We start from the raw sequence: 25,589 nt of genomic DNA, 5'->3' as shown, positions 1-25,589 counted from the left end.
TAATGAGTGACGTTTCAACACGCGTCCGGTTCTCTGAAGCATCATCCATTCACTGATCCAGACCTCCGTCCAAACCCGCGCACGCGTCTGCGAACACACGTGAAACACACACACTTCTGTTTGAGGATGGGCTGACGTGTTTATTTGAACACACCATTTTAAATGGGATTTTACTATAATTTTCTACCAGGAAACTTTGTCAGCAGGATGAGCCTGCGCTCACGTGCTCACGTGAGCGCTGCTGGACTCAATCAGCTGATTGTGTTGCCCTGAAGACAACAGAGACTTGATTGGGACGATGGAACTCGGAATCTGTGTCAACCCTGCATCATGGAGTCCTTATCTTCTCCAACCTGAAGGCAAAAATGGCCTACGTGTCAACGGCCAGTTACCTCAAAGTGAGGAACCTTGACGAGACTCCGCCCTCTTTCCCCAGGCATGCTGGGCATGCGCAGGTGCATCGACACTCCAGCTTGGTTTTTGATCGGAAATTGATCAGATCACAATCCCTTCCTCGTCTCAACATGAGCGAAGTCAAGGACCCACCGAACCAGAGCTGGAGGGGAGCCGGTACCGGCTCATCAGCTGAAACTACACGAGTTACGAAACCGCTGACTGCTCGTGACGGCAGCTCGTCCCCGTCCTCTGCTGCCCTCTAGAGTTGCAAAATCAATTCATGAACCTGCCTCGCGTCATTGATCCAGATGTTCTGGATTTGGACTCAATCTCCAGAGGTTTTTCACACGCTAAAGACCTCGAGGCCTCGTGGACGCGCGTAAGAGACGTTCGTCTTTTTGTGCGCGATGAGCGGAGGCGTTCTGGTTCGGTGGTTCTTGGCTGGAGGGCGACTGTGGGTCCACCGAGAAGTCCCGTAGGAAAACACCTTCTTCTCCGGTGAGCGTCCACAGACTGGCGTTGTACAGTGACAAACGGACTCCACCTCATACCGGATGTGGAGCTGCTCACCTGGTCAAACCCCCCGCATGGTGTCACGTGGAACCTCCTTCAACCTCAAGAACCTACAGTTCCCCTCCTAGAACACGAACCCTCACGGGACTGAACTAACGACTAGCAAGGTTCCATCTTGCTGAGCAGCAAGAGTCAAGTACTGCTTCCATAAAGTTGAATCAGAGTACAGAGTCTCCGTCGGAGTACTGATACTTTCAGGCCGAGTTCTTCTACCTCTGTGCTTTGAATGAAGCTGGGTTTTGAATTGAAGAATTAAAGTGTTACAGGATGAAACAAGAGTGTTGTTGAGTTTGCCATTCCGTGTGTATTCAAGATTTACGAGGAGTACTGAGGACCCGATTATGCAGTACGAAGTGGAAATACATGTAGTACTTGAGTTGCAAGATTCAGGAACGACCTCTAGTGGTGGAGCGCCGTCACAACAACCACGCCTGACGTGCTGGTTCTGGCTGCCGGGAGGCGGCGGCAGCCTGCACACGTCTGCGTGAACCTGAACGCATTTTCTCTTGGACCGGCGCCGATGGACCGCTGGCCAGGCGTCTGTGGCGGAGCTGCCGGACGACGTGAGTCACTCGTGGTAAAGATGGCGGCTGCTGGTGTGCAGCGTTCGGAAGCGTCACCGCGAGCCTTCAGGAGCAGATCAGCGTCCCTGAATGCGCTGCTGACGCGAAGAAGCTCCCGCAGGTCGTTCCGGACGGGAGTTTGCTTCATCACAAACTGCTGCGGGAGGGATTTTATTCTGGATTATAGACATGATAAGATATGCCTTTATTATTTTATATCTCAGAAACATTTCAGTCATAAACAGCTGGTTTGACGGGTCGCTCGCTCCCGGCACGTTCCCGATGTCCATGGTGGCTTCAGGTCAGGGACACTCAGCCAAGTCCTCGGAGGCTTGGCTCTTCAGACACTCCGGAGGGAAGATGAGCCAGACCCTGAGGGAACACCGAAGACACCATCACCACGCCTGCCCTGGACCCTCGGATCATGCAGTGAGCCTCTATTCTGTGTTCAGACGGAACTCACATTCTCTTGAACTCCTCCAGGTGTGCTGAACTGAAGCCGTTGTCACTGCAGAAAGACCCAGAGGGGGAGCAGAGGTCATTTCCTCCTCAGTCAAGCAGAGAGGGAAGCAGATCTCCAGATCCCAACGATCCTGTGCTGCTTGAGACCAGCCTGAGCAGGAATCATGGAGTTCCTGACTCTACCGTGGCGGAAGCTTTACCTAAAACACTTCTAGTGAGCTGAGCGCTGTGTGGCTGCTGTGACCCGTGAGTGAGGAGCAGTGCTGCAGCGGCGCTGCTGTTCTCAGGACGTTCTTGGGTTCTGCTGGTGTGAAATCTTTGGCAGCTAACAGATTTGAAATGTGCAGTTGGAGCAGCAGTGATGCTCGTGTGATCACACTGAGAAAGTCAAACACAAACTTACACAAGGTTGAGGAGGATCTTGAAGAGGCAGCTGATGTCATCACTGATGATGTCATCAATCAGGTCTGCAGAGAGAACGAGAACGATCTGGTTACTGTAGGAATGGCCTGAGGGTTCCACTGGAGGACAGGCGAACGGTTCTTTCACAGCCGGTCTGAAATCTGAACTCACTGTTGCAGTCAGTTTGACAGATGTTGGGAGAAGGAGTGACGCCGTCACTGCAGACCAGGTGGTTGGAGAGCTGGAAGAGGCCGTAGAGGGTCCACACCTGCTCCCCCTGGACTGGAGGTGCCTCAGCCTGGCGCCGTTGCCGCGGCCTGATGGTGGTTAGGTTGAAGTGGTGCTCCGCGAGGCTGAACAGGCCTGCCAAGTGAGTCTCCCGCCTCCTCCTGTGCGGAACGGGCTCTGGCGTGCTCAGGCTCAGCCGGTCGATGGCGCTGGTGTTGAACCCTGACGCCAGCTCCACGTGACAGACGACTGAGAAGAGGCGAGAAGCAACCGAGCAGTCACACACACGCTCCCATCCAGACACACTCAACACACTGGTGTCACAAGGTGAGGAGCGCCTGAACAGGAACTGAACGCACTCACAGGGTCGTAATGATGGTAGTACTGCAGTAGTATAGCAAGGAACAGTTTCCAGTGACAGCAGATATTTCTGTCTTGTTACTTTATCACCTGGTTGAGTTCCTGGAGTGAGAGGGGGTCTCCAGGCAAGGCAAGGCAGTTTTCTTTGTGGCCTGTTTTCCCCACCAGTTTGTCTCCAGGCTTCATGGCATCATAACAACATCCTCTGCCCTCAGAGCCTCACATCGACTGAGGAGAAACTCCATAGAAAACCTTGAACAGGGAAAAATGGGAGAAACCTCAGGGTGAGGAGGGGAGGAGGATCCCTCACCCAGGAGGGACAGACGTGCAGGAGATGTTGGTACAGAGAAGAAAAGAGTTTATAACACAGAATGGAGGAAACATGGAAATGTTAATAACAGTAGAAGAAGGAAGCTTCTGGAAGGGGAGGCAGGGAGAGCAAGCCAGCTTGATGGGGGACTGGATGGTAGACTGGTTCATGGGAGGGGAGGCAGGGAGAGCAAGCCAGCTTGATGGGGGACTGGATGGTAGACTGGTTCATGGGAGGGGAGGCAGGGAGAGCAAGCCAGCTTGATGGGGGACTGGATGGTAGACTGGTTCATGGGAGGGGAGGCAGGGAGAGCAAGCCAGCTTGATGGGGGACTGGATGGTAGACTGGTTCATGGAAGGGGAGGCAGGGAGAGCAAGCCAGCTTGATGGGGGACTGGATGGTAGACTGGTTCATGGGAGGGGAGGCAGGGAGAGCAAGCCAGCTTGATGGGGGACTGGATGGTAGACTGGTTCATGGGAGGGGAGGCAGGGAGAGCAAGCCAGCTTGATGGGGGACTGGATGGTAGACTGGTTCATGGGAGGGGAGGCAGGGAGAGCAAGCCAGCTTGATGGGGGACTGGATGGTAGACTGGTTCATGGGAGGGGAGGCAGGGAGAGCAAGCCAGCTTGATGGGGGACTGGATGGCAAACTGGTTCATGGGAGGGGAGGCAGGGAGAGCAAGCCAGCTTGATGGAGGACTGGATGGTAGACTGGTTCATGGGAGGGGAGGCAGGGAGAGCAAGCCAGCTTGATGGGGGACTGGATGGTAGACTGGTTCATGGAAGGGGAGGCAGGGAGAGCAAGCCAGCTTGATGGAGGACTGGATGGTAGACTGGTTCATGGGAGGGGAGGCAGGGAGAGCAAGCCAGCTTGATGGGGGACTGGATGGTAGACTGGTTCATGGGAGGGGAGGCAGGGAGAGCAAGCCAGCTTGATGGGGGACTGGATGGTAGACTGGTTCATGGGAGGGGAGGCAGGGAGAGCAAGCCAGCTTGATGGGGGACTGGATGGTAGACTGGTTCATGGGAGGGGAGGCAGGGAGAGCAAGCCAGCTTGATGGGGGACTGGATGGTAGACTGGTTCATGGGAGGGGAGGCAGGGAGAGCAAGCCAGCTTGATGGGGGACTGGATGGTAGACTGGTTCATGGAAGGGGAGGCAGGGAGAGCAAGCCAGCTTGATGGGGGACTGGATGGCAGACTGGTTCATGGGAGGGGAGGCAGGGAGAGCAAGCCAGCTTGATGGGGGACTGGATGGTAGACTGGTTCATGGGAGGGGAGGCAGGGAGAGCAAGCCAGCTTGATGGGGGACTGGATGGCAGACTGGTTCATGGAAGGGGAGGCAGGGAGAGCAAGCCAGCTTGATGGGGGACTGGATGGCAGACTGGTTCATGGAAGGGGAGCGCAGGCCAGTGTAACAGTAGGGAATAAGAGGGGGGGGGGGCGATGCAGGTGGCGGTTGGGGCTCTGGTGGATCTGTGGAAACACAGAGAGACTGCGAGACACCAAGGCCAAACTACAAAGTGCAACAAGTAGTGGTAGTGACAGTTCCAAAAATGTGCAGGGAGGAGAGGAGAGGAGAGGAGAGGAGAGGAGGAGAACCTCCTCCTGATCGGCAGCTGCTCGCCGTCGCCGGCAGGGAGGGAGATTAGCCTCCTGCTACAGTGCTGGATAAAAACAGCCATGTTAAGCTAAGCAGACATTGCTGGAGTTGTAAAGAAGTAATGCAAGAGGGAGAAAGACCTGAGAGACCTCAAGACTCCTGTGAGTGAGTACTTGTACCCAGGTTTTGGGGAAGTGTCTCCTCATTGTGGTGAGAATGGTTGTGTAAGCCGGAGCAGTTCGTGTGCTGGAGCGCCAGCCTGAGTGTGAGCTTCGGGTCTGCCCCTCCTCCTGAGCAGGTTCATGCTCTCGTCCCACTCTCTGATTTTCTATCAAGCTACTTCGGAAGTGTTCAGAAGTACTCACTCTTGGCCACCAGGTTCTCTGCCGTCAGTCCCTTCTGCTGCACCTTCTCTGGCAAGCTGCGGATCGTCTTCATCAGCTCGTCCGCCAGGTCACATTTGGATGTGAGCAGCCCCTCGGCGAGGCCGGAGAGCAGCAGCAGCAGCAGCAGCGGTGCGAGCCCTCTCATCTCCACTCCTGGCTGTGGTGGCGCTGGTGATGTGACACATGCATCTCCCCACATCCGTATTTATACCGTCTGGAGTCCCCAGCAGCGAACCAGAGACAGCCTGCAAATAAAGGCTGCTCCCTTGACACCTAGAAACACCCTATCACAGGGCACAATGTGCAGAATCTCACACTTAGGTTTGGGTTTCTGAGCTCAAAGGAGGTTGGGAGGAAAATGATCCACGTCCCTGAAAACGTCTTTTCTCATCTGTGGGTCACGCCTTGTTGTGAAGACCCAGCTGTGACACTAAAAACCAGACAAGGTGCTACACTTTGTTCTGGTCCTGTCACCAGGAGACATTTATTTTTTCAGAGCGCCTCTGAGCACAGCTATCGCGTTACACGGAACAATAGCAGAGGGAGCAGCAGAACGCGTCCTCTGGCTTTCAGAGGAAAGTTTTCGATGGTGATGATCAACTTCCTGAAACTACAAACGTTGCATTGTGAGGTGTAGATTCATCAGATGTAAAAAAACAAACCTTCTACAGGACAGATTTGACTGCAAGTGAAGAGGAATGTGCAGGCCTGGGAAGTTGCAGTTTCTAATTGCTACGATTACGACTGTTGCTACTGCTCTTGTGAAACCCTACTAGTTCAGATAGCACAGTGTTAGCGGTGCCTCTACTCATCCCTCAGATGCGGTGTTGAGTGAATGAACTGCTGAGGCTAACAGGAGCTATGCCTCAGCCACACCCTCAGTCGTGGTGATGCTACATCTGCTAGCGCCCCGCAGTCACGCTAAAGTTTTAAAACGCGTTGCGTGTTGTTTTGTTTGCAGACCTACAGAAGAACTGCTGCTTGTTGGATGTCTGTCGTGGCTCCAGCTGTTCCAGGTTCATCATGGCTTCATTCAGAGCTACCAGCAGCTAAACTGTCCAGAAACATCTGTTTACTAACTCTCCAGGTTGTCTGGCCATCTGATCCAGGTCTCCCCGATCCAGCAGGATGATCACTTTGACTGGAGACCAGAACGAACTGACGAGGACTCTCGTGGTTCAGCGCTACTGTGAAGGAGCACAGAACCACGTGTTTTAGTTTGTATTTATCTTTCAGAGAAAAGTGACTTTTACTCAAAATTATGATGTCACACTGAAGTTGACCTTTGACCTTTTGGATTGCAAACGCCACTGACTTTCCGGCAATTTGACATTTGTGTGAAATTTTGTCAATTATTAGCATGTTAATTCCCTGACTGGTCCAGAGACATGGGCTCAGTGTCCCTGGACGTCTGGCGTCCTCATCTGACAGGAAGCTAACGGTCTCATTTTCATTCGTACCTGCTCATTCAGTCTGTTGGGTCCAAACAGCGACGATGACGTGGAAGCTTCAAACGTGTTGATGCGACGAGCTGAATGTCCCTCGGGTTGCGAATGTTTATGATGTAGAAATTAGCTTGAAGCTCAATTTTGGTCGCACTGTTTTCCTCCTGAGAGTGAATGAGTGAGTGGACGTCAGGAGAGACTGGTCACGTTCACGCAGAGCAGACATTGAACGTACGCGAGCTGTGAACTTGCGTACGTTCAATATCACACAAAGGGAGATTTTAGCCTCATTTGACTTCAGACCGACTTCAGAACGTCAATCTGATGTTTTACTTTGAACAGATGGGAACATCTTTCTGGAGGACAAACTTCTTCCTTCATTGTCTCAGGAGTGTGACATTTGATCACATTGTACCTTCAAAACACGAGTACACACACTTCATCGTCGTTTGTCCTCATCACCATCGTCTTATCAACCCTAACAGTGAAAACACTTAAACTCTTCTACTTATGAAGAACTGAACAATGTGTTTGCATGTTCTAGTTACACGTTCTGGCAGAGAACATGAGCAGGTGTTTCAAACCGGCAGGTAACAGTCACCTGCATTCAGGGGTCTCTCCTTGAACCCATGCAGGTTCCGGGGCAGAACCATGGCCTCTCTGAGCTTTTCCTTCAGTTCACACCTGGACACGACTCGGCCCTGGTACAGGCTGGGCACCAGAACCCCCACAGGCAGCGCCACCAGCAGACCCACCTTCATGTCAGCAGCTTCTGGTGGGACAGCATACACCTGAGAGTTTCCTCTGTGTCCCGTCTCTGACCTCTTTTGTTTCTGTCACATGATCTTGCAAAGTGACGTCCTACACTGTCACTCAACCGCCTGCTGCATTTATGTGAAAATAATTCAAGGTGCAGTGTTGAGCACCTCCACTTCCTGGCCAGCAGGTGTCTCCCTCCCTCCTGCTGCACTCATACAGTCTCCTGGTTACCAGGTCGACTCAACTAACCACGTGTTCCAAAGTGGAATAGCAGGAATAAGACGGACAAGTCATGTGGTCGACCTCGTCACCACGGTGATGATGGCCCTCCCTAACAGTAACAACATAAACCTGTTAGAGGCTAAAGTTGCTAACTTGAGCAATTGCAACTTGTCCATTAGCAACCGTTAGCTTAGCTGTCCATCAGAAAGTGGCCCCCGCAGCACGGCTGTTCAGCCTGTGGTCCTCCAGCCCAGACCAGTGTAGAGCTGCTGAACCAGTTCTGACCCTCGTGTTACTGCTTTGTTGGTCCGACAGTATTTGAGACGCTAACGGAACGAAACCTCACGTTTCTCAGACGTTCCTCTGGTTAATCAGCACCTGCAGCTCCTGAGCTCCTGGTCAGAGACACACCTGGTACACCTGGTACACCTGGTACACTGGACACCAGCCTGCTCACACTGCTGGCCCAGAGACCCTCAACCATCTGGAAGCTAAATATTAGCAACATCTTGAAATTCTTTAACACTTATTTCACCTCTATAATATTTATTTAAGGTGAATTTAGACTTTTGTTCTGCACTTTTCTAAACACTCTGTGGATGTATTTTAATTTTAAATTGTCTTCTCAAAATTGTTGTCTCGTGTACCTTAAATCATGAGGGATCCTACATAATCAGAAACCATTGTCACCTCCCCAAAATAAACTATTTATTAAATATTCTGAAAAATTCACAGAATTTTTTGTGAAGTAAAAAAACACTTTTGGTTTTAACAAGATTTGTCTATTTTTAACTCTATGTGTTTTTACAGGTCTATTTAAGTACTTATATACTATTGATGAGTCCACTAGTCCAAAGACATCAAGAGGGACCAGGTTAATCCAGACTCTAAATTGACCGTAGGCGTGGCTGGGAGAGCCAATGGTTGTCTGTCTCTATGTGTTGGCCCTGCCATGGACTGGTGACCTGTCCAGGGGGAAGGCTGCTGGGATAGGCTCCACCCCCCCCCCCCCCGAACAGGTGGAGAGGGAGAACATGGAGGGATAGTTTCTGTCTAAAACTGGTCATCGTAATCCAGCAGATCCAGATTCTGATTCTGTTAAAGGTTATTTTAAGAAACACCCTCAAGTTTATTAATTTAATCCAGAAATTGACCTTGTTGTTGTTACAGTTGGTAGTCATTTGCAGAGTTAAACTTGATAAACCCTTTGGACAGAAGGCGATAAAGGAAAGAGGGAACTCACCACGTACGCAGAGCCCCGTTGCTCATCGGAAGTTTGTCTCTGAGCCTTCAGGTCCGGGTTGATATACCTGGACTTGGACATGTGGACCAACCTGTCATTCTCTTGTAACCCATTTCAACATATCTAAATGTACTTGTTCTTTTGTTCCATTTCCTTGAAGGAATGAGGGGAATCTAGAAATGAGATCTGCACCCTTGCCAACGAGCACCTGAACATGACATTTGCAGCAGATCAGATACCAGCACCAACAAAACCGCAGAGACACGACTCAGAGTGTCGGGTGAGAGGAAGTGGACCTGAAGTCTCAGTCTCCACCAGCTCGTCTGTTACATGGAGGGATGTTGTCATTCCTAAAGCCTCTTGTATTCTCGTTGGGTCTAAAGGTCACTGGGGTCAACATGTAACCAGCGATCTTATGAGTATTACAAACTTCACGTGTGTTCTCCTGCCCAGAGGAGTCAAACTGGCCCAAACCTGGAGCCATGAGACTGGATAACTACAGGGCCTGGTGGAGTAGAACTGGGAGTTTTATATATGTTCCTGCCTCATCTTGACTCTGGTACCACGGTCCAGGTCTCAGGTCCTCACCAGCTGTTTGCAAATGGAAGTTCACTTCAAGTTTATTTACGTATCACCAGACCACAACAGAAGTAACCGTCTGAGCTGCATCGGTCACCACTTTTACCATCATGGTGTTGGTGTTGCTACTAACTTACGAGAAGGATCTGAATTCTTCTTCCCCCTTCCATCATTGGATAATTTGCCAATATTTATGGGTGAGAGTCTGTCTCACTTTCAGATAAACCCCTCTTAGGGTTCACTAAGGTCACTGCAGAATGCTTTTTCCTACATGAATCAACTTTTTAAAACCTCTTAAACTACAAATTGAACCAGTTTTGCTGTGAAACAACACAAATCTGAAACAGCAGGATCAGATGTGTCTGCTTTCCAACCAACCTGAACAAAGAGTTCTTACACGATCAGGTCAAGTAGACACGACCATCCTGGAGGCGATGGGTTCTTCTTTGGCCCACTAAAGCCTTTTTCATGGTGGAGATTTTGACCAGTTTCCCAGTAGGAAATCCAGTAATGATGTTAACAAGTGTTTTATTCAAGTGTACCAGTAAAGCACAGGACTGTCAGATGAAACATGTACCCAGGAACTGTAACTCCAGCAGCTAAATGGAATCTGGCCAATATTGAGCATGGTGAAAAATAAATGCAAAAATACTTCAAGTTTACACAAAAATCTAAAAATAAAACAAATGAACATGAGATAAATAGATTACATTCTTTAACTCACTTTAATTAACAGTTACAGAATGTGCATAGAAATCATTTATTACTGGAGTTCATGTTAAGGAACTTTGTGGAAAATACTCTTATTTGTGTCTTCCCTCAGAGAGCCAGGCTAGTTAGCTTAGCACAGTGACTGGTAGTGGGTGGGAAGTGTTAGCGTAGCTCCGTCTCTGCCTGCATTAATACCAGGAGGGTTGTGTAACCTTGGTGATGAATACCAGTTTAACATGAGGAGACGTTGTAGTGGTAGAATCAGACACGTAGCAGGAACGACTTTCCTTTCCTCTCATGATGTATGAAGGCTGTTATTTCACGAAAGGAACCCACTGAACTTCGGCTTGTAGGCTGTCTGTTGGGGGCGCTGTTGAGGCAGGACAGCACTGCTGAGGTGAGGTCGGAGGGCGCAGACATCATAACTTTGGTGGTGGTCTCTCCGCTGGCTGTCCTGAGACTGAGGAGCCTGTTGGACAGACTGGGACATCTGTGCTTATGTCCAATTGGCGTATGAAATGACTGGAGTCCTGCTGAACTCAAACTGTCCATAGTCATAACTTCTGAAACGCATGTAGAAAGGAACAGTTTGAAACCAGCTGTGTCAAAACAAATCAATGAGGAAGGTGTTTTACTCACTTTCCTGGTAAAATATTTGGTAATTAGCCTTTTCTGTGTCTTGAGAGGCTCTTGAATGACTGGGACCAAACAAACACCCTTCAGCTTTTATTCAGTGCCTGTGAACACATTCAAACCACTCAGGTAAAAATATCACTGTGTTTTTCTGTCATGGAAAGATCCAGCTAAAGTGCCCACCCATGCTCTTACCCACAATCCCTTGAGTGAGCAACATGGACTCTGCCCAGCTGTCCCAGGTAAACTCCATGTACATCCCTTCCGTGACGCGCTGCTCTGAAAGAGATGAAACAAAAAGTTTGTGTTGAATGAAAGTGAACAAGTAAACAGGAGACAATGATCATATGAACCAAGTCTGAATTGACTCCCAGGCGCCATTTTTATCCAACTGTCATACAACATACAAGAAGGCGACCAGTCATTTGTGACATATGTTCTCATGAACTCAGTGCTTCAGCCTGGCTGTTTCGTGGTGTTTCCTCTGGATTTATGCTTCATCATTCTTGGAATATGCAGCCTTGTACATTTGGGTTACGTATATGTTTGCTGCTGATTGGTTAGCACTGCTCGATCAGAACAGTCTCTCAAAGGTGCAGTTTGTAGGTTTGGACAACAGACCCATCTTACATGATGAGAATCAGCACCTCCAAGTCTGAGGCCATGGTCCATGGCCTGCCCACTCCACGTCGGGGGGAGGTCCTGCCTCAGGTGGAGGAGTTTAAGTGTCCCGGGGTCTTGTTCACGAGTGAGGGTAGGATGGAGCGGGGGATTGACAGGTGGATGGGGGGGTGGGCGGCGTCCACAGTGATGGGGGTGCTAAACCAGTCCATTGTGGTGAAGAGGGAGCTCAGCCAAAAGGTGAGGCTCTCGATTTACCTGTCAATCTAGGTTCCAACCCTCACCTGTGGTCATGAGCTCTGGGTAATGACTGAAAGAACAAGATCCTGAATACAAGCGGCTGAAATGAGTTTCCTCCTCAGGGAGGCTGGGCTCTCCCTTAGAGACAGGGTGAGGAGCTCAGTCCTTCAGGAGGGACTCAGAGTAGAGCTGCTGCTCCTCCAGGTAGAGGAGTCAGTGGAGGTGGTTCAGGCATCTGGTGAGGACGCCTCCCTCAGGAGGTGTTCAGGTATGTCTGATCAGGAGGAGGCCTCAGGGCCGACCCAGGACACGCTGGAGGGATTATACCTCTCAGCTGGCCTGGGAACGCCTCGGGATTCCCCCGGAAGAGCTGGTGGACGTGGTTGGGAGAGGACAGTCTGGGCTTCCTTGCTGAGGCTGCTGCCCCCCCGACCCGGACCCACCGGATAAGAGGAGGACAACGACAATGATGACGACAACGACCCATCATACAAACCACAGGGGGGTGGCGCATCAGCTGAGAGCAGCGATGTCCGACTGTGTTGAAAGCAGCAAGGTAACATTAACATAGGAAACAGATGAAGAGCTACAGTAGTGAGTTCTAAAACCTGGAAATCAGTTACCTGAAATCAGGTGTGTGGTTCCCAGCAGCTGAAGATCCTTGACTGATTTGTTCTAGGACGTCAGCTCCATCAGTAAATAGCAGACTAGCATGTTTTCAGAGTGGACTGACAGCTTCCTCAAATTCTTACTCCATAAATGTGAGGAAAATCTCAGTGCATAAAACCCTGATTATTAAGGTCTTATGTAATTATGGCAATTTGGCGTCATTCATGAAAGGTTCTTGTAATCTTGTACACTATAGGACAGTTTAGCCTCATGACCACCAACAGGAAGTCAAGGGCCATCTGTAACTCCTCCCCCAGACGTCTGTCGTGCTTCTCCTTTGGATTAAATTCTTTACAAGGCGGCATGATTGACAGAGGCACGCGCAGATGTCAGGTGGGTTCTTCCTGTCTGTGACACCGCTGAGGGCTCAGTAGGAACCTGTTCCCTGGCAGAACGTGTGGCGAATGAGGCTCATCAGCAGCAGCCAATCAGCACGTTTATCCTCAGCAACAGTTCACGTTTTCATCCCGACGTATGTGGAACATACATGACTGTTCTCAGTTCCTCGCATCGTCTGGAGCCATGAGACTCTCTGAACTCATGCAGCCTCACCAGACACCGGGTCCAGCCATCAGGGACCACGAGCCTCCACCGAGTCCAGGTCAATACCAAGACCAGGTCTGGAGAAGCAGGTGATAAGAGTTCAGGTGGAGAAACTGAGGAGGAGCAGGGACGTCTACCTGTAATATCGTATTCTTCAGTCCATACCATGGTGAAGGCTATGACATCTGCAGAATGTTACCTGCCATTTTTCCAGGACTTGAAGGTAGCAATTGACAACGAACTGACTGTGACAGTTGAAGACGAAGAGTACAAGTTCATTTTGACCTTGGACAGAGAAGCCAGTGTGCTGTGATGGAGGTCAGATATCAGCTCTCCAGAAGGAACGTGTTCAGATTCCCCTGCAGACGGAGGACAGCAACCCAACCACTGCTCACCTGCATGGATGAGATGATGAGACCGGAGAGATGCGAGGATCATGTCGTCCTCCTCTCTTCAGACAGACACTCAACACTGTCATCAGGGTGAACTGACACCAGAAACACAATCTGGAACAACCAGGTCATCATGACTTCTGAGGACTCTACATGCCAGGTCAAAGGTCAAAGTTTGAGGGTTGATACCAGTGTGGATGGGAGGGGGTTGGAAGGGGGCGTCCAGCGTGGGATGTGAGGCTGACAGAACCACGACAGGCTGGATTATTCCAATAAGCTGAAATAAATCATAAATATATAACTGACTGAAGGAGAAGAAATATAACAGTTGTTTAAAAAGATACACTTTTGTAAACATAAGATAATTGACTAATTTATTTAAAGATGATTTAAAGATTTGAAGATGTTATTTTCATGTTTTTATGAATTGTTTATGAATCTTAAAATGCTAGCTTGACTATTGGAATCAGTAGTTCAGATGAATCTGCGCCGTTGCTTTTATGTTTGTCAGCCAGTGAGTAATAATGGCACGTGCTCGCTGTGATGAAACCTAAACCAACCATTTTTGTATTGAATAAGACATAAAAAGTGGAAAACCTCAGAAAATATCAAGGTAATAAGTCACTGGGGCCACAGCGACCTGGAGTTTCGTGCTTCTTTATCCACTGATTCATGTGTCCATGAGGGACTGCAGCTGCTGGCTCAGGCTGACCAGCATCTGCATCATTTAAACGCGGAACCAGATTTTAATTGATGAGTACAGCCCGTCTGGAGGCCTGCAGCCCGGCCCACCAGGACCAGGTTCCTCTAACAAAGCACCCATTCACTGGGGAGAGAGGGAGGGAGGGGAGCAGACTGGGTGCTACTCATTTTAGTGCGCTCAAGTCAATTAACAAAAGTATAAAGTCGGATGGATGTGAACATGTCGATGTGGTCCGCTCGTGTTGGGCTGCGGCTGAGACGCTCCAGGGGCCGTGGACGTGGACTCGTGGATCCTGATCAGATTGACGAGGTAGGAGGGGAGACAACAAAAGCCGGGGACCAACAAAAGCCCTGGATGCCATGAGGAGACAAATGCTGCATTCAGGGGCTCTCGGTAAAGCCTCCCATTGCCGGCGTTGAGCAGCCGGCATGCAGGAGGCGGTGGAGAGACCGCAGCCGGCGGCTGTATGCGGGTGTCAGCAGCCAACAACGACGCGCAGCTTGGGAGGAACCCTGGTTACAGTCACGTGTTTCCATCTGAGCTGAGAATCCATGTGACACCCAACCACCAAGAACCTTCTTCATCACTCCAGACCTTTAATATAGCGACAAAGTTTCTAGTGAGGACAGCAAAAGCACCACTAATAATAACAATTAAGACAATGAATTTAATCATCCGCTCATCGAGTATTTGGCCATGAATGATTTTAATTATATTAATATTCAGAGTCATTTACTGTTTGTAGCTCCATGGAGTGTTGCTGTTAGATATAAGAACAGAGCTGCGTAGTTAGGAGCTGTGATCGGTGATTATTGGTGATTATTGGTGGTCAGGGGTCCGTTTCTGTCAGGGTTTTTGGGCTTCAAAGTCAAGAATAAAGAGATGGGCTTCGCAAAACAAGACATTTAGTTCATTCTAAGGGGGAATGTGTGAATCATTCCACGGCGAGCACGCGACCCCCGCGTCCCGCTCTACGTCCAGACGGAACCTTTCATGAAGTTCCCCTAAACCCGCGTCTGGTGGGGCGGGCGACTCCCGCGTGTCCCACCGTCCCTGAACGCAGCAGCAGGAGTGTTCCCAGTCAGATCTAGCTCGTCGTGACGCGCCGACCCGACTCGAAGCGGAGAGAGGTTTCCTGGCGGACCAACTGGAGGATCCGGAGCCGCTCGGGTCCGTCTGTCCTCCGCCGCAGTCTCTATCTGTCCGTCCGGGACACACGCAGCCGCTACTCGCCCTCCAACGTCGGACACGCTACCCGCGGCCATGGATCTGTCGCCGTCCTCCGGTTTTCACCGCTGAGGGACCGTCGGATGCTTCAGTGCCCGTCGAGGAGGGGGGGGAGGAGGGGGCGTCCCGGCCGCTCTCCCACGACCAGGTGAATCCACTGATATTGCGTGATCGACGGCTTCCAGGGGTTTGTTGCTCGGGGTTGACACGGAGGGGGCGCGGGGGCGCGGGGGGGGGGGGGGGGCGCGGGGTTTGTCTCGATCCCGGAGGTTAGCATGCTAGCTAGCTAGCTGCCGTTAGCGGGCTTCGACGTTTGCGGGTCCAGGAGGGATGCGGTGCCGCCACTGGGATGCTGCTAACGGGGGAGGGGGGGTGGGGGGGTGGCGGTAACGGCACCGTCTGGCCTCGGCCCATCTCCGTGATGGACGACACCGCGCCCCCTCCCGCTAGCAGCCCCCCCCCCCCAAGCCTCCATTAACGCAACATCTCCTTCAACGAGCCGCGAGCGGCGGAGCTGCTGGGCTCCAGCTGCACCAGCGACCGTCCCGCTGCTCGCCGGCTAACGTTAGCACCCCCCCCCCCCCTCACACACACACACACACACACACACACACACACACACACACACACCACCACCACCACCACCCCGCTAGCATCCCTGGCTAGCCCGCATCCTCCATCCGAGCCACCGCAGGCCGGCCTGCCCCTCTCAGCCGCCCTGACCGGCGGGCTTGGTCTCTCCGGTCTCTCCGGTCTTCCTCCGATCGGCAAGAGCCGCTGCCGGACATTGACTCTCGTCTCGGCCACTAAAATCTACCGGAGCTCGCCAGCGGATGTGGTTATGTAACGGATAATGACACCACACGCCCTTGAAACAAAAGCTGTTGTTGCCGTGTTGGTTTGTTTGTGTGCAGCGGAAGAACCGATCACGGCCGGTCGCGGCCCGTGAGGCCGCTGCTGTTTGTTGTCAGCAGGTTGAGTCCAGCTGGAGGTCCTCGGTGATGGAGATGTCCTGGATCAGCTGATCCAGGCTGTGCCAGACCTCCAGAAGCTCAGGACCGCAGACATCTTCTGAGTTCGCAGGTAGAACGTGACGTCCATCACGCGAGTAGTAGTAGTCTGTAAACCTGGAAGTTCTACCAGCGCCTACCTCACTGTTCACCGCTCCAGGAGAAGAACAACAGGAGAACCCGTTAAAAGGGTTCTGAGTCCTGACCTGTTCCTCATCTCCAGATCTAGAAAATCCGTTAGAACTTGCTGACTGTCATTCTTCAGCTCTGTGACATCAGAGCTGCTCCTGGTCAGCTCACTGATCCAGGAACATCAGGATGCCAAGGCTGGAATTGAACCCCAGACCCGGTACGCTGCTGTACCTGCTGAGCCCTGCTGCCTCTCAGCCAAGCCTGCTGAAGTCACCTGCTAGTGTAGCGCCGCCTTCCCCAGTCGTGGTACCACTGACTGGGTCGGTTCCACTCACTGAAGTCAGTGTTGGATCAGGTTGGGACCCTGACGGACGGAGAGAGATGAGACGCGTGTGTTGCCAGAGACAGAGAGAGAATTTTTAAATGTAAAACTTGCTTTGACAATCTTAACGTATGTTTCCCATGTCAATCAAGCCTTTTAAATTGAATTGAATTGAGAGAGAGAGATGGAGTGAGACAGCCAGAGATAGAGATGGGGAGAGAGACAGAGTGATGCTGAGAGGGAGACAGAGAGAGAGACAGGCAGGGGTGCTGAGTCAGGTTCTCTTCATTTATCGCCTGAAAAAATCATTTCCTGTCAGAATGTTTGGAACGTTTGTGACAACGTGGAAAGTATTTACAGCTTTTTATGACCCCACCTCCTAGCTGGACCCCTTCGTTTGACAGGTGTGTGTGTGTGCGCGCGCGCGCCCTCCCACTAATGAAGACAGCTCATAGACACTCAAACGGAGGGTTTTGTGAAATCAGCCTGACTGAAGAAACCAGGAATGTCAGTTTTTCTGTTGAGAAGAGTTTGAGAATCTTGTTTGATTGATCGATGCGTGAAATTGGGTTGTGAAGGAATCGTCGCTTCACTCCTCTTCAGATAAACGGCAAACGTCATGGTGATCTTCCGTAAGAGTTGTAGTACGTTATTTCCTCCCGAGCTGATGACAGAAACATGAAAGTGAGTCCAACCTGGAAACTCAGCAGTGCGTCAGCTCCTGCTGCCTCCCCGTGGCGTGCCGTCGCGTCCTGAAACTTGTGAGGAATGTGGTCGCTATGGCAGCAGGGTTCACCTGTGCAACTTTGCTAATATCATTAGCATGAATTCAGTGGAAAGCGTTTTGAGCATATTGGTCCGTCGTTTCCAATATCAGCACCAAGCTGATATACAGCAAGTTGGAGTATTAATACTTCTCGCCGTTTTACAGGGATGTAATATTTAGTCTAGGCTGGTCCCTGCTGATACCCAGCCTGGATCTCAGGTACATGTTTGGGACTGTGTTTTGAATATTTTATAAGAGTTTTTAGTGATTGATGGGGCAGCCCGGTGGAGCAGTGGTCCTCCCTGTGGCCCCCAGCAAGAAGGTTGTGGGTGGAGCAGTGGTCCTCCCTGTGGCCCCCATCAAGAAGGTTGTGGGTGGAGCCCCGGCTGCAGCACGGGGTCTTTCTGGGTGAGTCTCCATGTTCTCCCTGTTCCTGCTGGGTTCTCTCTGGTACTCCAGCTTCCTCCACAGTCCAAAGACATCAAGAGGGACCAGGTTAATCCAGACTCTAAATTGACCGTAGGCGTGGCTGGGAGAGCCAATGGTTGTCTGTCTCTATGTGTTGGCCCTGCCATGGACTGGTGACCTGTCCAGGGGGGAAGGCTGCTGGGATAGGCTCCACCCCCACCACCCTCAACAGGAGAACAGGGAGAAGATGGAGGATGGATGGATGATGGATGGATGGAGGGATGATGGATGGATGGGTGGATGATGGATGGTTGGATGATGGGTGGATGGATGGATGGATGGATGGGTGGATGATGGATGGATTGGTGGATGAGTGATGGGTGGATGATGGATGGGTGGATGGATGGATGATGGATGGATTGGTGGATGGATTGGTGGATGGATGGATTGGTGGATGGATTGGTGGATGATGGATGGGTGGATGATGGATGGTTGGATGATGGATGGATTGGTGGATGGGTGGATGAGTGATGGTTTCTGTTGCAACTGAAGTGAGTTTCAGATGTTCGGCAGTAACAGGCAAGGTGCTCAGCTGTGGGCCGGTCTGCCTGAAGAACAGAGGAGGAGCTCAAGGTGAAATGAGACGGAGGGGTGGAGGTGAACATGGGGATGGAAGAGGAGGGAGAAAAGGGGAGATGGAATAACGGAAGAAGACTGAAATTAAAGACAAACCTAAAGAGGAGTCCGTTGAGGGGAGAACAGGGTGAGGGAGACATGGAAGAAAGTGAAAGAAGGAGGCAAGGAAGGAAACAAGGGAAGATGGATGTTGAGAGAGATGAGAAGAACTTATTCAAGATGATGGAAGGAATGAGAAGAGGAAGTCGGAGAGTTGGTGAAGGAGTTTAGAGTGGAGGGTGGGAGGAGGTGAGGAAATGAAAGCTGGAGGTAGGAAAGGTGGAAGGAGGCAGGAAGTGTGTTCAGGCAGCAAACAATGATCGTCCGCCTGCTGCTTGAAGGAAACTATACACTGACCTGCTCTGTGCTTTTTTTTCCTTCTTCCTCCTTTCTCTCCTTTCTCTGCCTCTGTTTCCTTCCAGGCTGACTCACGGCTGGAGTGCCTGAGCACTGAAGAAGAAGAAGAAGAAGAAGAAGCCTGAGTGACTGAGAGTGTGAAGAAAACAAGAGGGACAGAAGGAGGGAGGGAGAGGGGAGGAAAACGCCAAGGAGGTGAGGAAGACGAGAAGGAGGAGAGAAAGCCAAGACAGCGGGAGAAAGTCAGGTGAGGCAGGAGAGCGAGGAGGAGGAAACGGAACGTGACTGTGGGACGAGAGAAAGGATCTGAGGCCTGCAGGACTGGGCCGAGGTTGGGTGGAGGTCAAGTGGTCTGGCAGACGCTCACTGTCCTGCTACCCCTCCCAACAACCACTCCTTCAGTCATCACACTGGGAGAACTGGGAGGACTGGTGACCAGGAGAAGCCACCATGAGCGACCAGAACGTTGTCAAGGAAGGCTGGGTCCAGAAAAGAGGTGAGGCGCACACACACTGAAGAGGTGATGGGTTTGTGGTCACCGTAGTCACGGCAGCGTGGAGGGCGGGGATGCAGGTTCATACTCAAAGTGGTGACTGAGGGCGCTTTCTCACCTAGTGGTCCGGTCCAAGGTCCGGACTTTTTGTTGTTGTGGTTCCATTGTTTTCATAGGGTCCAGTAAAGTTCGCTTTCTCACTGCTGTTATGAAAGCGGACCAAAGGAGCGACCTACGTCATGACGCCATTAACTGCAAGGTCTGCGCCTGTCATTGATTGGCTTGTGGATGAGCGTGCGTCTGACGTTACCGCATCGGAAGTGCTCTGGCGGTGTATTTCTTTTGGTCGCAGCAAAGAAGTTACCATCAACCATGGATCTGCGGATTCACTTTGTTGCCCTCGCACGACTTTGGCTGCGCCTCCAACATCAACAACAACTACGACAGTCCCAATACGCCAGATCAGTGCGATGTCAGCAAATTAATAACGTCCTTACGGTGCGCTTGATATTTCGACGCAGACAGGCAAGGAGGCGAAGACTGCAAGCCTCTCCGGAAAAACACGAAACATCCCTGAGTTCCGGTGGGTCTCCTCCAGTTCATTTTTTATTTCGTCCTCTGACCACATCTGAATGAAATACTTAAACCCCCCCCCCCCCCAAGTATTACCATGGCTCATCTTTGCTTTGTTTATGTTTTTTCGGCGGGGACGAGACGTTTGAATATGACGTGTATCCTGCTTTTGGTCCGACAGTCCAAAAAATGCTTTCACATTACACAGCAGCGAACTATGGACCAGGATAATCCGGACCGAGACCACCTCCTGAGGCAGGACCAAAGACTCTGTCCTTAGTCCGGACCGTGGTCCGGTGGAGCTTTCACATCTGTCAATTTGCTCCAGACTATCTGGAATGTCCGAAAGTCCGGACCAAACGAGGTTGGTGAGAAAGCGCCCTAAAGGTCATAGAAGTTTAGTCCTCCATGTTTATGGTTGATAGTGGAGCTCCGCCCACTTATTGACTCAGGGTCTGAGAGTGAATGATTGTGATTGCTGGGTTGCATGTGACCTCTCGAGCCCCTGGAATGAGATCTGTGTCTTTTGTGAGTTTCTGGTCAATCAGGCAGGAAGTTGTAGTATGACATCACACATGCGGTGATGCCACTGTGAGGGTGACTGAATGTAGTGCAGCGCTACGCTGGCGTCGGCCTCACTATTACGGGGCGTTAGAGGAGGTTTCGGGGGGTTTACCTGTGATCGACTGAGCTGAGAGTGGGCTCTCTTATGTTGATGACCTTGCCCCCCCCCCCCCCCACACACACACACACACAAAACCTTCAAACAAATGGACCCAAACTGAAATAAATTGCTCCCTTTTTTTTCTGTGGAGACTTCAACCAGACGACAGCAATCAGTCACTCTCTCTCTCTCTCCCTCTCTCTGCCTCTGTCTGTTGCCTGGGAAACAGCAGAAAGCATCTTCCAGTCTGATCTTATGTGATTGGCCACCGCAGTGTGACATCATGCACTATCCCCATTGAAATAAATGAGAGAGTCTGAGTCTGCGCCGCTGTGCTGGATTTGGGCACTAGTGAGGCATCATGGGAGATGCAGTCTTGATCATTGAACTGGCACCATAGCAGATGAATTTAGCGTGACTGGGGTTGCAGCAGGATGAGATTTTTGTGGAATGATGAGCAGTTTTAGAAAACATGTCTGGCTCCCGGTAGGCAGCGTCTCACCAGTGTTAGCAGTTGCATTTGCAGGAGTCACAACAGAGGAGTTCCTGGATGAACAAATGCTTCCTAATAAACATTCAACTGTTGTTTCAAGGAGAATTAAAAAGTTTCACATTGAAGATTTAAAGTGGAGGAGGAAATGGTGGATACTTTTCAGTGCCTCTGCAGCCGTAGATGAGACTGAGCAGACATCAAGATACTGGTACTTCACCCATGAAGTGTATGTCATCGGTCACGTACTCACTGGTTAGTCTCCAGCTCACTAAGGTGCTTCTCACTCCTGCATCACTTCTTTGTGTCTCCAGAATGCAGGAAGAACCAGCCACTTATGTTTAGCTTGAAACTAATGGAGACTGTTGCTAACAGCAGCTAAACTTTCCAGAAACATCTGGTCACCACCTCTCCAGGTAGTCTGGTAGGATCCAGGTCTCCTTGATGCAGACGGAGGGTCAGGGATCTGCTCACAATTTGAGGGGAGATGGAAACAAACTAACAAGTCCAGTCAGTTTTCTGTGTCTCCAAATCCCTGCATCCGTTCCTGCTGCCTCCCTCCTAGTGGAGCAGGAGTAGAACCTCCCTACTACTGGAGCAGGTGGAGAACCTCCCTCCTAGTAGAGCAGGTGTAGAACCTCTCTCATAGTAGAGCAGGAGTTGAACCTCCCTCCTAGTAGAGCAGGAGTTGAACCTCCCTCCTAGTAGAGCAGGAGTAGAACCTCCCTCCTAGTAGAGCAGGAGTAGAACCTCCCTCCTAGTAGAGCAGGAGTAGAACCTCCCTCCTGGTAGAGCAGGTGTAGAACCTCCCTCCTAGTGGAGCAGATGTAGAACCTCCCTCCTAGTAGAGCAGGTGTAGAACCTCCCTCCTAGTAGAGCAGGTGTAGAACCTCCCTCCTAGTGGAGCAGGAGTAGAACCTCCTTCCTAGTAGAGCAGGTGGAGAACCTCCCTCCTACTAGAGCAGGTGTAGAATCTCCCTCCTAGTAGAGCGGGTGTAGAACCTCCCTCCTAGTAGAGCAGGAGTAGAACCTCTCTCCTAGTAGAGCAGGAGTAGAACCTCCCTCCTGGTAGAGCAGGAGTAGAACCTCCCTCCTGGTAGAGCAGGAGGAGAACCTCCCTCCTGGTAGAGCAGGAGGAAAACCTCCCTCCTGGTAGAGCAGGTGTAGAACCTCCCTCCTAGTGGAGCAGATGTAGAACCTCCCTCCTGGTAGAGCAGGTGTAGAACCTCCCTCCTAGTAGAGCAGGTGTAGAACCTCCCTCCTAGTGGAGCAGGAGTAGAACCTCCTTCCTAGTAGAGCAGGTGGAGAACCTCCCTCCTACTAGAGCAGGAGTAGAACCTCCCTCCTAGTAGAGCGGGTGTAGAACCTCCCTCCTAGTAGAGCAGGTGTAGAACCTCCCTCCTCGTAGGGCAGGTGTAGAACCTCCCTCCTAGTAGGGCAGGTCTAGAACCTCCCTCCTAGTAGAGCAGGAGTAGAACCTCCCTCCTGGTAGAGCAGGAGTAGAACCTCCCTCCTGGTAGAGCAGGAGGAGAACCTCCCTCCTGGTAGAGCAGGTGTAGAACCTCCCTCGTAGTGGCCTGCTGGAGGGAGAGAGAGACGGAGGACAGGGACAAAGATGGAAGAGAGACAGAGACAAAAAAGAGAGGGACAGACAGACGGGGACGTGGACAGGCTGGAAGGAGAAAGATGGCAAACATCAACAACAACTAGCTTCCAACAATCACATCTCCAGGTTACTCCAGCACAATATTAGCATTTAAGTGCTCGCAAACAGAGGACTGATGCTAATACTAGTAGAGTACTGAGAGTACTGATATAAATACTACAAGCACTAATACTAATACTGATGCCAAGGGTGGCAGCTGGAGCCTCTTCAGGTCTGGAGCCTCCTCCAGCAGCACCAGGATCTGGGATGAGGGGAGAAGAAGAGGAGTCAGTAACTAGAACGCTTGTGATTCCACATTGATTCTCAGTGGTGCTCAACTGTTTGTTTTTATCTCAAGTCTGTGTGTCAGCTGATCATTGATCCTGCATCAGGATAAAGACGACACATATTTGTGAGTATTTGAAAGCCAAAATACGCTAATGTGGTGAGGTATCAATGGATGAGATGAAGTATTCATATTTGATCATGTTAACATAATGAAACAATGTACATGATATTATTATTATTATTATTATTATTATCATGTAGTGACTCCAACAACTCTGATCAGTATTGAGGTGAACACAGAAGCCGGATGAACGTGTTTGATGGGCTGAAGCTAACGATGAGTTGGTAACCAGCAGCAGACGCTGCTTCCCCCGACTGGTTGAGCCTCTACCTGCATGTTTGGGAGGGGACAGAAGAGAAACTCTTCCTCTGCTCACCAAGGCGATGGCGTCCACGGTCGTTTCTAGGTTTTGAAGTTTTGAAAACGTACACATACATTTGGAAAAAGTAAATACTACATGTTTGATTAGCAAATATTACAGTGTCTTTGCCCTCTGATTCTTAGAGTTTCATTGTTGCTCATAAACACATCAGTGAGTGGACACACACACACACGCATGTGCTCTACCCTCCTACCAGAGCAGCTCCTTGGGCTCTGCTGCAGGAAATAAAGGCTGTGTCCCCCCCGCCCCCCGCCCCCCGCCCCCCGCCCCCCCGTCCTCCTCACCCCTGCGACTGCTCTGCTGTCTGTGCTCCGTCTCCTGTGGTCGGGAGGTGAGGGGACATCAGTCTGGAAGCAGGAGCTCGTTCTGGGATCTTGATAATTATTCAATGAGTGAACCACAGCGTTTGATTGTGTATCCTGACCCAGGGTCTTGCTATCACCGGTCAATGGTGTCGTCCACTTCATGCTTTCCGCAGCAGTTGCCATGGGAATGTTACTGCTGCTCCTGCAGAGGTTCATGAAGTTGCACTTTGTGTCTTTTCAGGTTTGTGTCTTTTGTGAGCCCTGGTTGGTCACCTGACCTGAGGGTTAGGTGGGGCAGCGCTTCAGACTGAACATGTGACATGGAACAGTATTGTGCTTCAAATCTGTTGATATGTGTGAATGTGTGTTAGGGTGCGTTTCCAGTGGCTCACTTCGGCTTGGGTCGGCTCGGTACGGGTTCGTTCCCTCTAGCACTGGTACCATGTCAGCGTGGGTGGACACACTGGCCGTGAGTTCCCTGGTGTAATTTGTCAACAACGGAGGACATGGAAGCAGCGTGATGCCTGCTGCTCCATCCCTCCATCCCTCCATGTTCCCCCTCTTCTCCTGTTGAGGGTGGTGGGGGTGGAGCCTATCCCAGCAGCCTTCCCCCTGGACAGGTCTCCAGTCCATGGCAGGGCCAACACATAGAGACAGACAACCATTGGCTCTCCCAGCTGAATGTGACTAGAATGTGTTTACCTCACATTCTAGTCACCGCTCGGCTCACTTGGACCCCAGCAGAGCAGGGACCAAAATGGTAACGGTTTGTACCTTGTTGGGGCCGGTGGACACGGGGCCAAACTGACCCGACGTGACCCAGTGGAAACGCCCATGGGGACACGCCCCCCCCAATAGTTGCTTACTTGTTCAGACGGCAGGATTCAGTCTGAGCCACAGTTGCTTGTGTGTGTGTGTGTGTGGCAGGCCAGGGGAAGTTTCTCTCGGCCTCTATGAGCATACAGAGGATGACCTAACACTCGGTTCCTTCCTCTCCGGCACCACCAGTCCCTGGATTGTTTCTTGCACCTCTGTGAGCTCTGGTACTTCGTTCTCAGAGAACCTGCTCTCAGCTGCTCACACAGGTTCAGGATCAGGGTCCCTGCAAACTACAACAGAAATAGATATGATATCCCTTTGACGTGTTTGAAAACTGTGTCAAGCTTGAGTCTGTAGTGTAAATGTGGAGAAACGTTTGTATCGGATCGTAACGTTCAAGGCCATGAACATGCAGGTGCTGCACCAGTCAGGGTGTGGGTTTGTGGAGAAGCACCACCCAGAAAGGTGACTGTTCAGCGAGTGTCAACTGACAGGGGATCAGGAGCAGGGATTCATCATGATTCAGTATTTGAGTATCTATTGAATATTAAAACATCAAAGAATTACGTGGCTGTTTATGACTTGTCGTGACATCTTATTTTTAGTCCTCCCACACATTTACAGCAACTGTGAAGCTCCAACTGATGAAAAATAAAATAAAAGGAGAGGCCACTTTTTGACTCTGAAGAGGAGCTGGTAGAACGTTGCTCTCCTACACAGCTCCCAGGCTCTCTTCATATTTACTCATTAGCGCATCTCGGACAGATGGAGGTTCTGAATGTTGTAGAAGTTGTCACAAGTAATATGAATTCTTGGTGCTCGTTTTCATTTTTACCAACAACACATTGGGCCTCAATCATGAAATGTGCTTAGATACAATGAGACTTTTTATCCCTCAATTTAGTCTTGCAGACAGTCTGGGGGCCTGAGGT

General features: G+C 50.8%; 1 protein-coding gene and 1 long non-coding RNA gene across 5 annotated transcripts in view; both read left to right on the top strand.

Annotated features, from left to right (window-relative positions):
- The first annotated feature begins 353 nt into the window (after positions 1 to 353).
- LOC147258063 (uncharacterized) lies at positions 354 to 11,625 on the top strand. Its single transcript, XR_015117670.1, has 3 exons — positions 354 to 2,951; positions 6,242 to 8,810; positions 9,110 to 11,625. It is a non-coding gene; the product is annotated as an uncharacterized LOC147258063 (long non-coding RNA).
- Positions 11,626 to 15,104: 3,479 nt separating this feature from the next.
- The window catches only part of akt3b (v-akt murine thymoma viral oncogene homolog 3b), a 24,861-nt gene continuing 14,376 nt past the window's right edge, over positions 15,105 to 25,589 (top strand). For 3 of the 4 annotated variants that reach the window (XR_015117669.1, XR_015117668.1, XM_086212401.1), the window contains exons 1-2: positions 15,105 to 15,415; positions 19,003 to 19,433. Coding sequence is in view for 2 of the 4 variants with exons in the window: in XM_086212401.1 (XP_086068527.1) it covers positions 19,388 to 19,433 (46 nt within the window). In the remaining 2 variants the exon portion in view is untranslated. Of the gene's footprint in view, positions 15,416 to 15,923; positions 16,351 to 19,002; positions 19,434 to 25,589 lie in introns of those variants that run through there. The other variant, XM_086212402.1, reaches the window with a different exon arrangement.

The sequence above is a fragment of the Aulostomus chinensis genome, chromosome 8 (genome assembly GCF_037954235.1).
Source record: "Aulostomus chinensis isolate RoL2024-O1b breed Wild chromosome 8, RoL_Achi_v1.0, whole genome shotgun sequence".
Taxonomy (NCBI): Eukaryota; Metazoa; Chordata; class Actinopteri; order Syngnathiformes; family Aulostomidae; genus Aulostomus; species Aulostomus chinensis.
The sequence above is the reverse complement of the archived record's forward strand: the minus strand, read 5'-3'. Positions and strand labels throughout refer to the sequence as shown.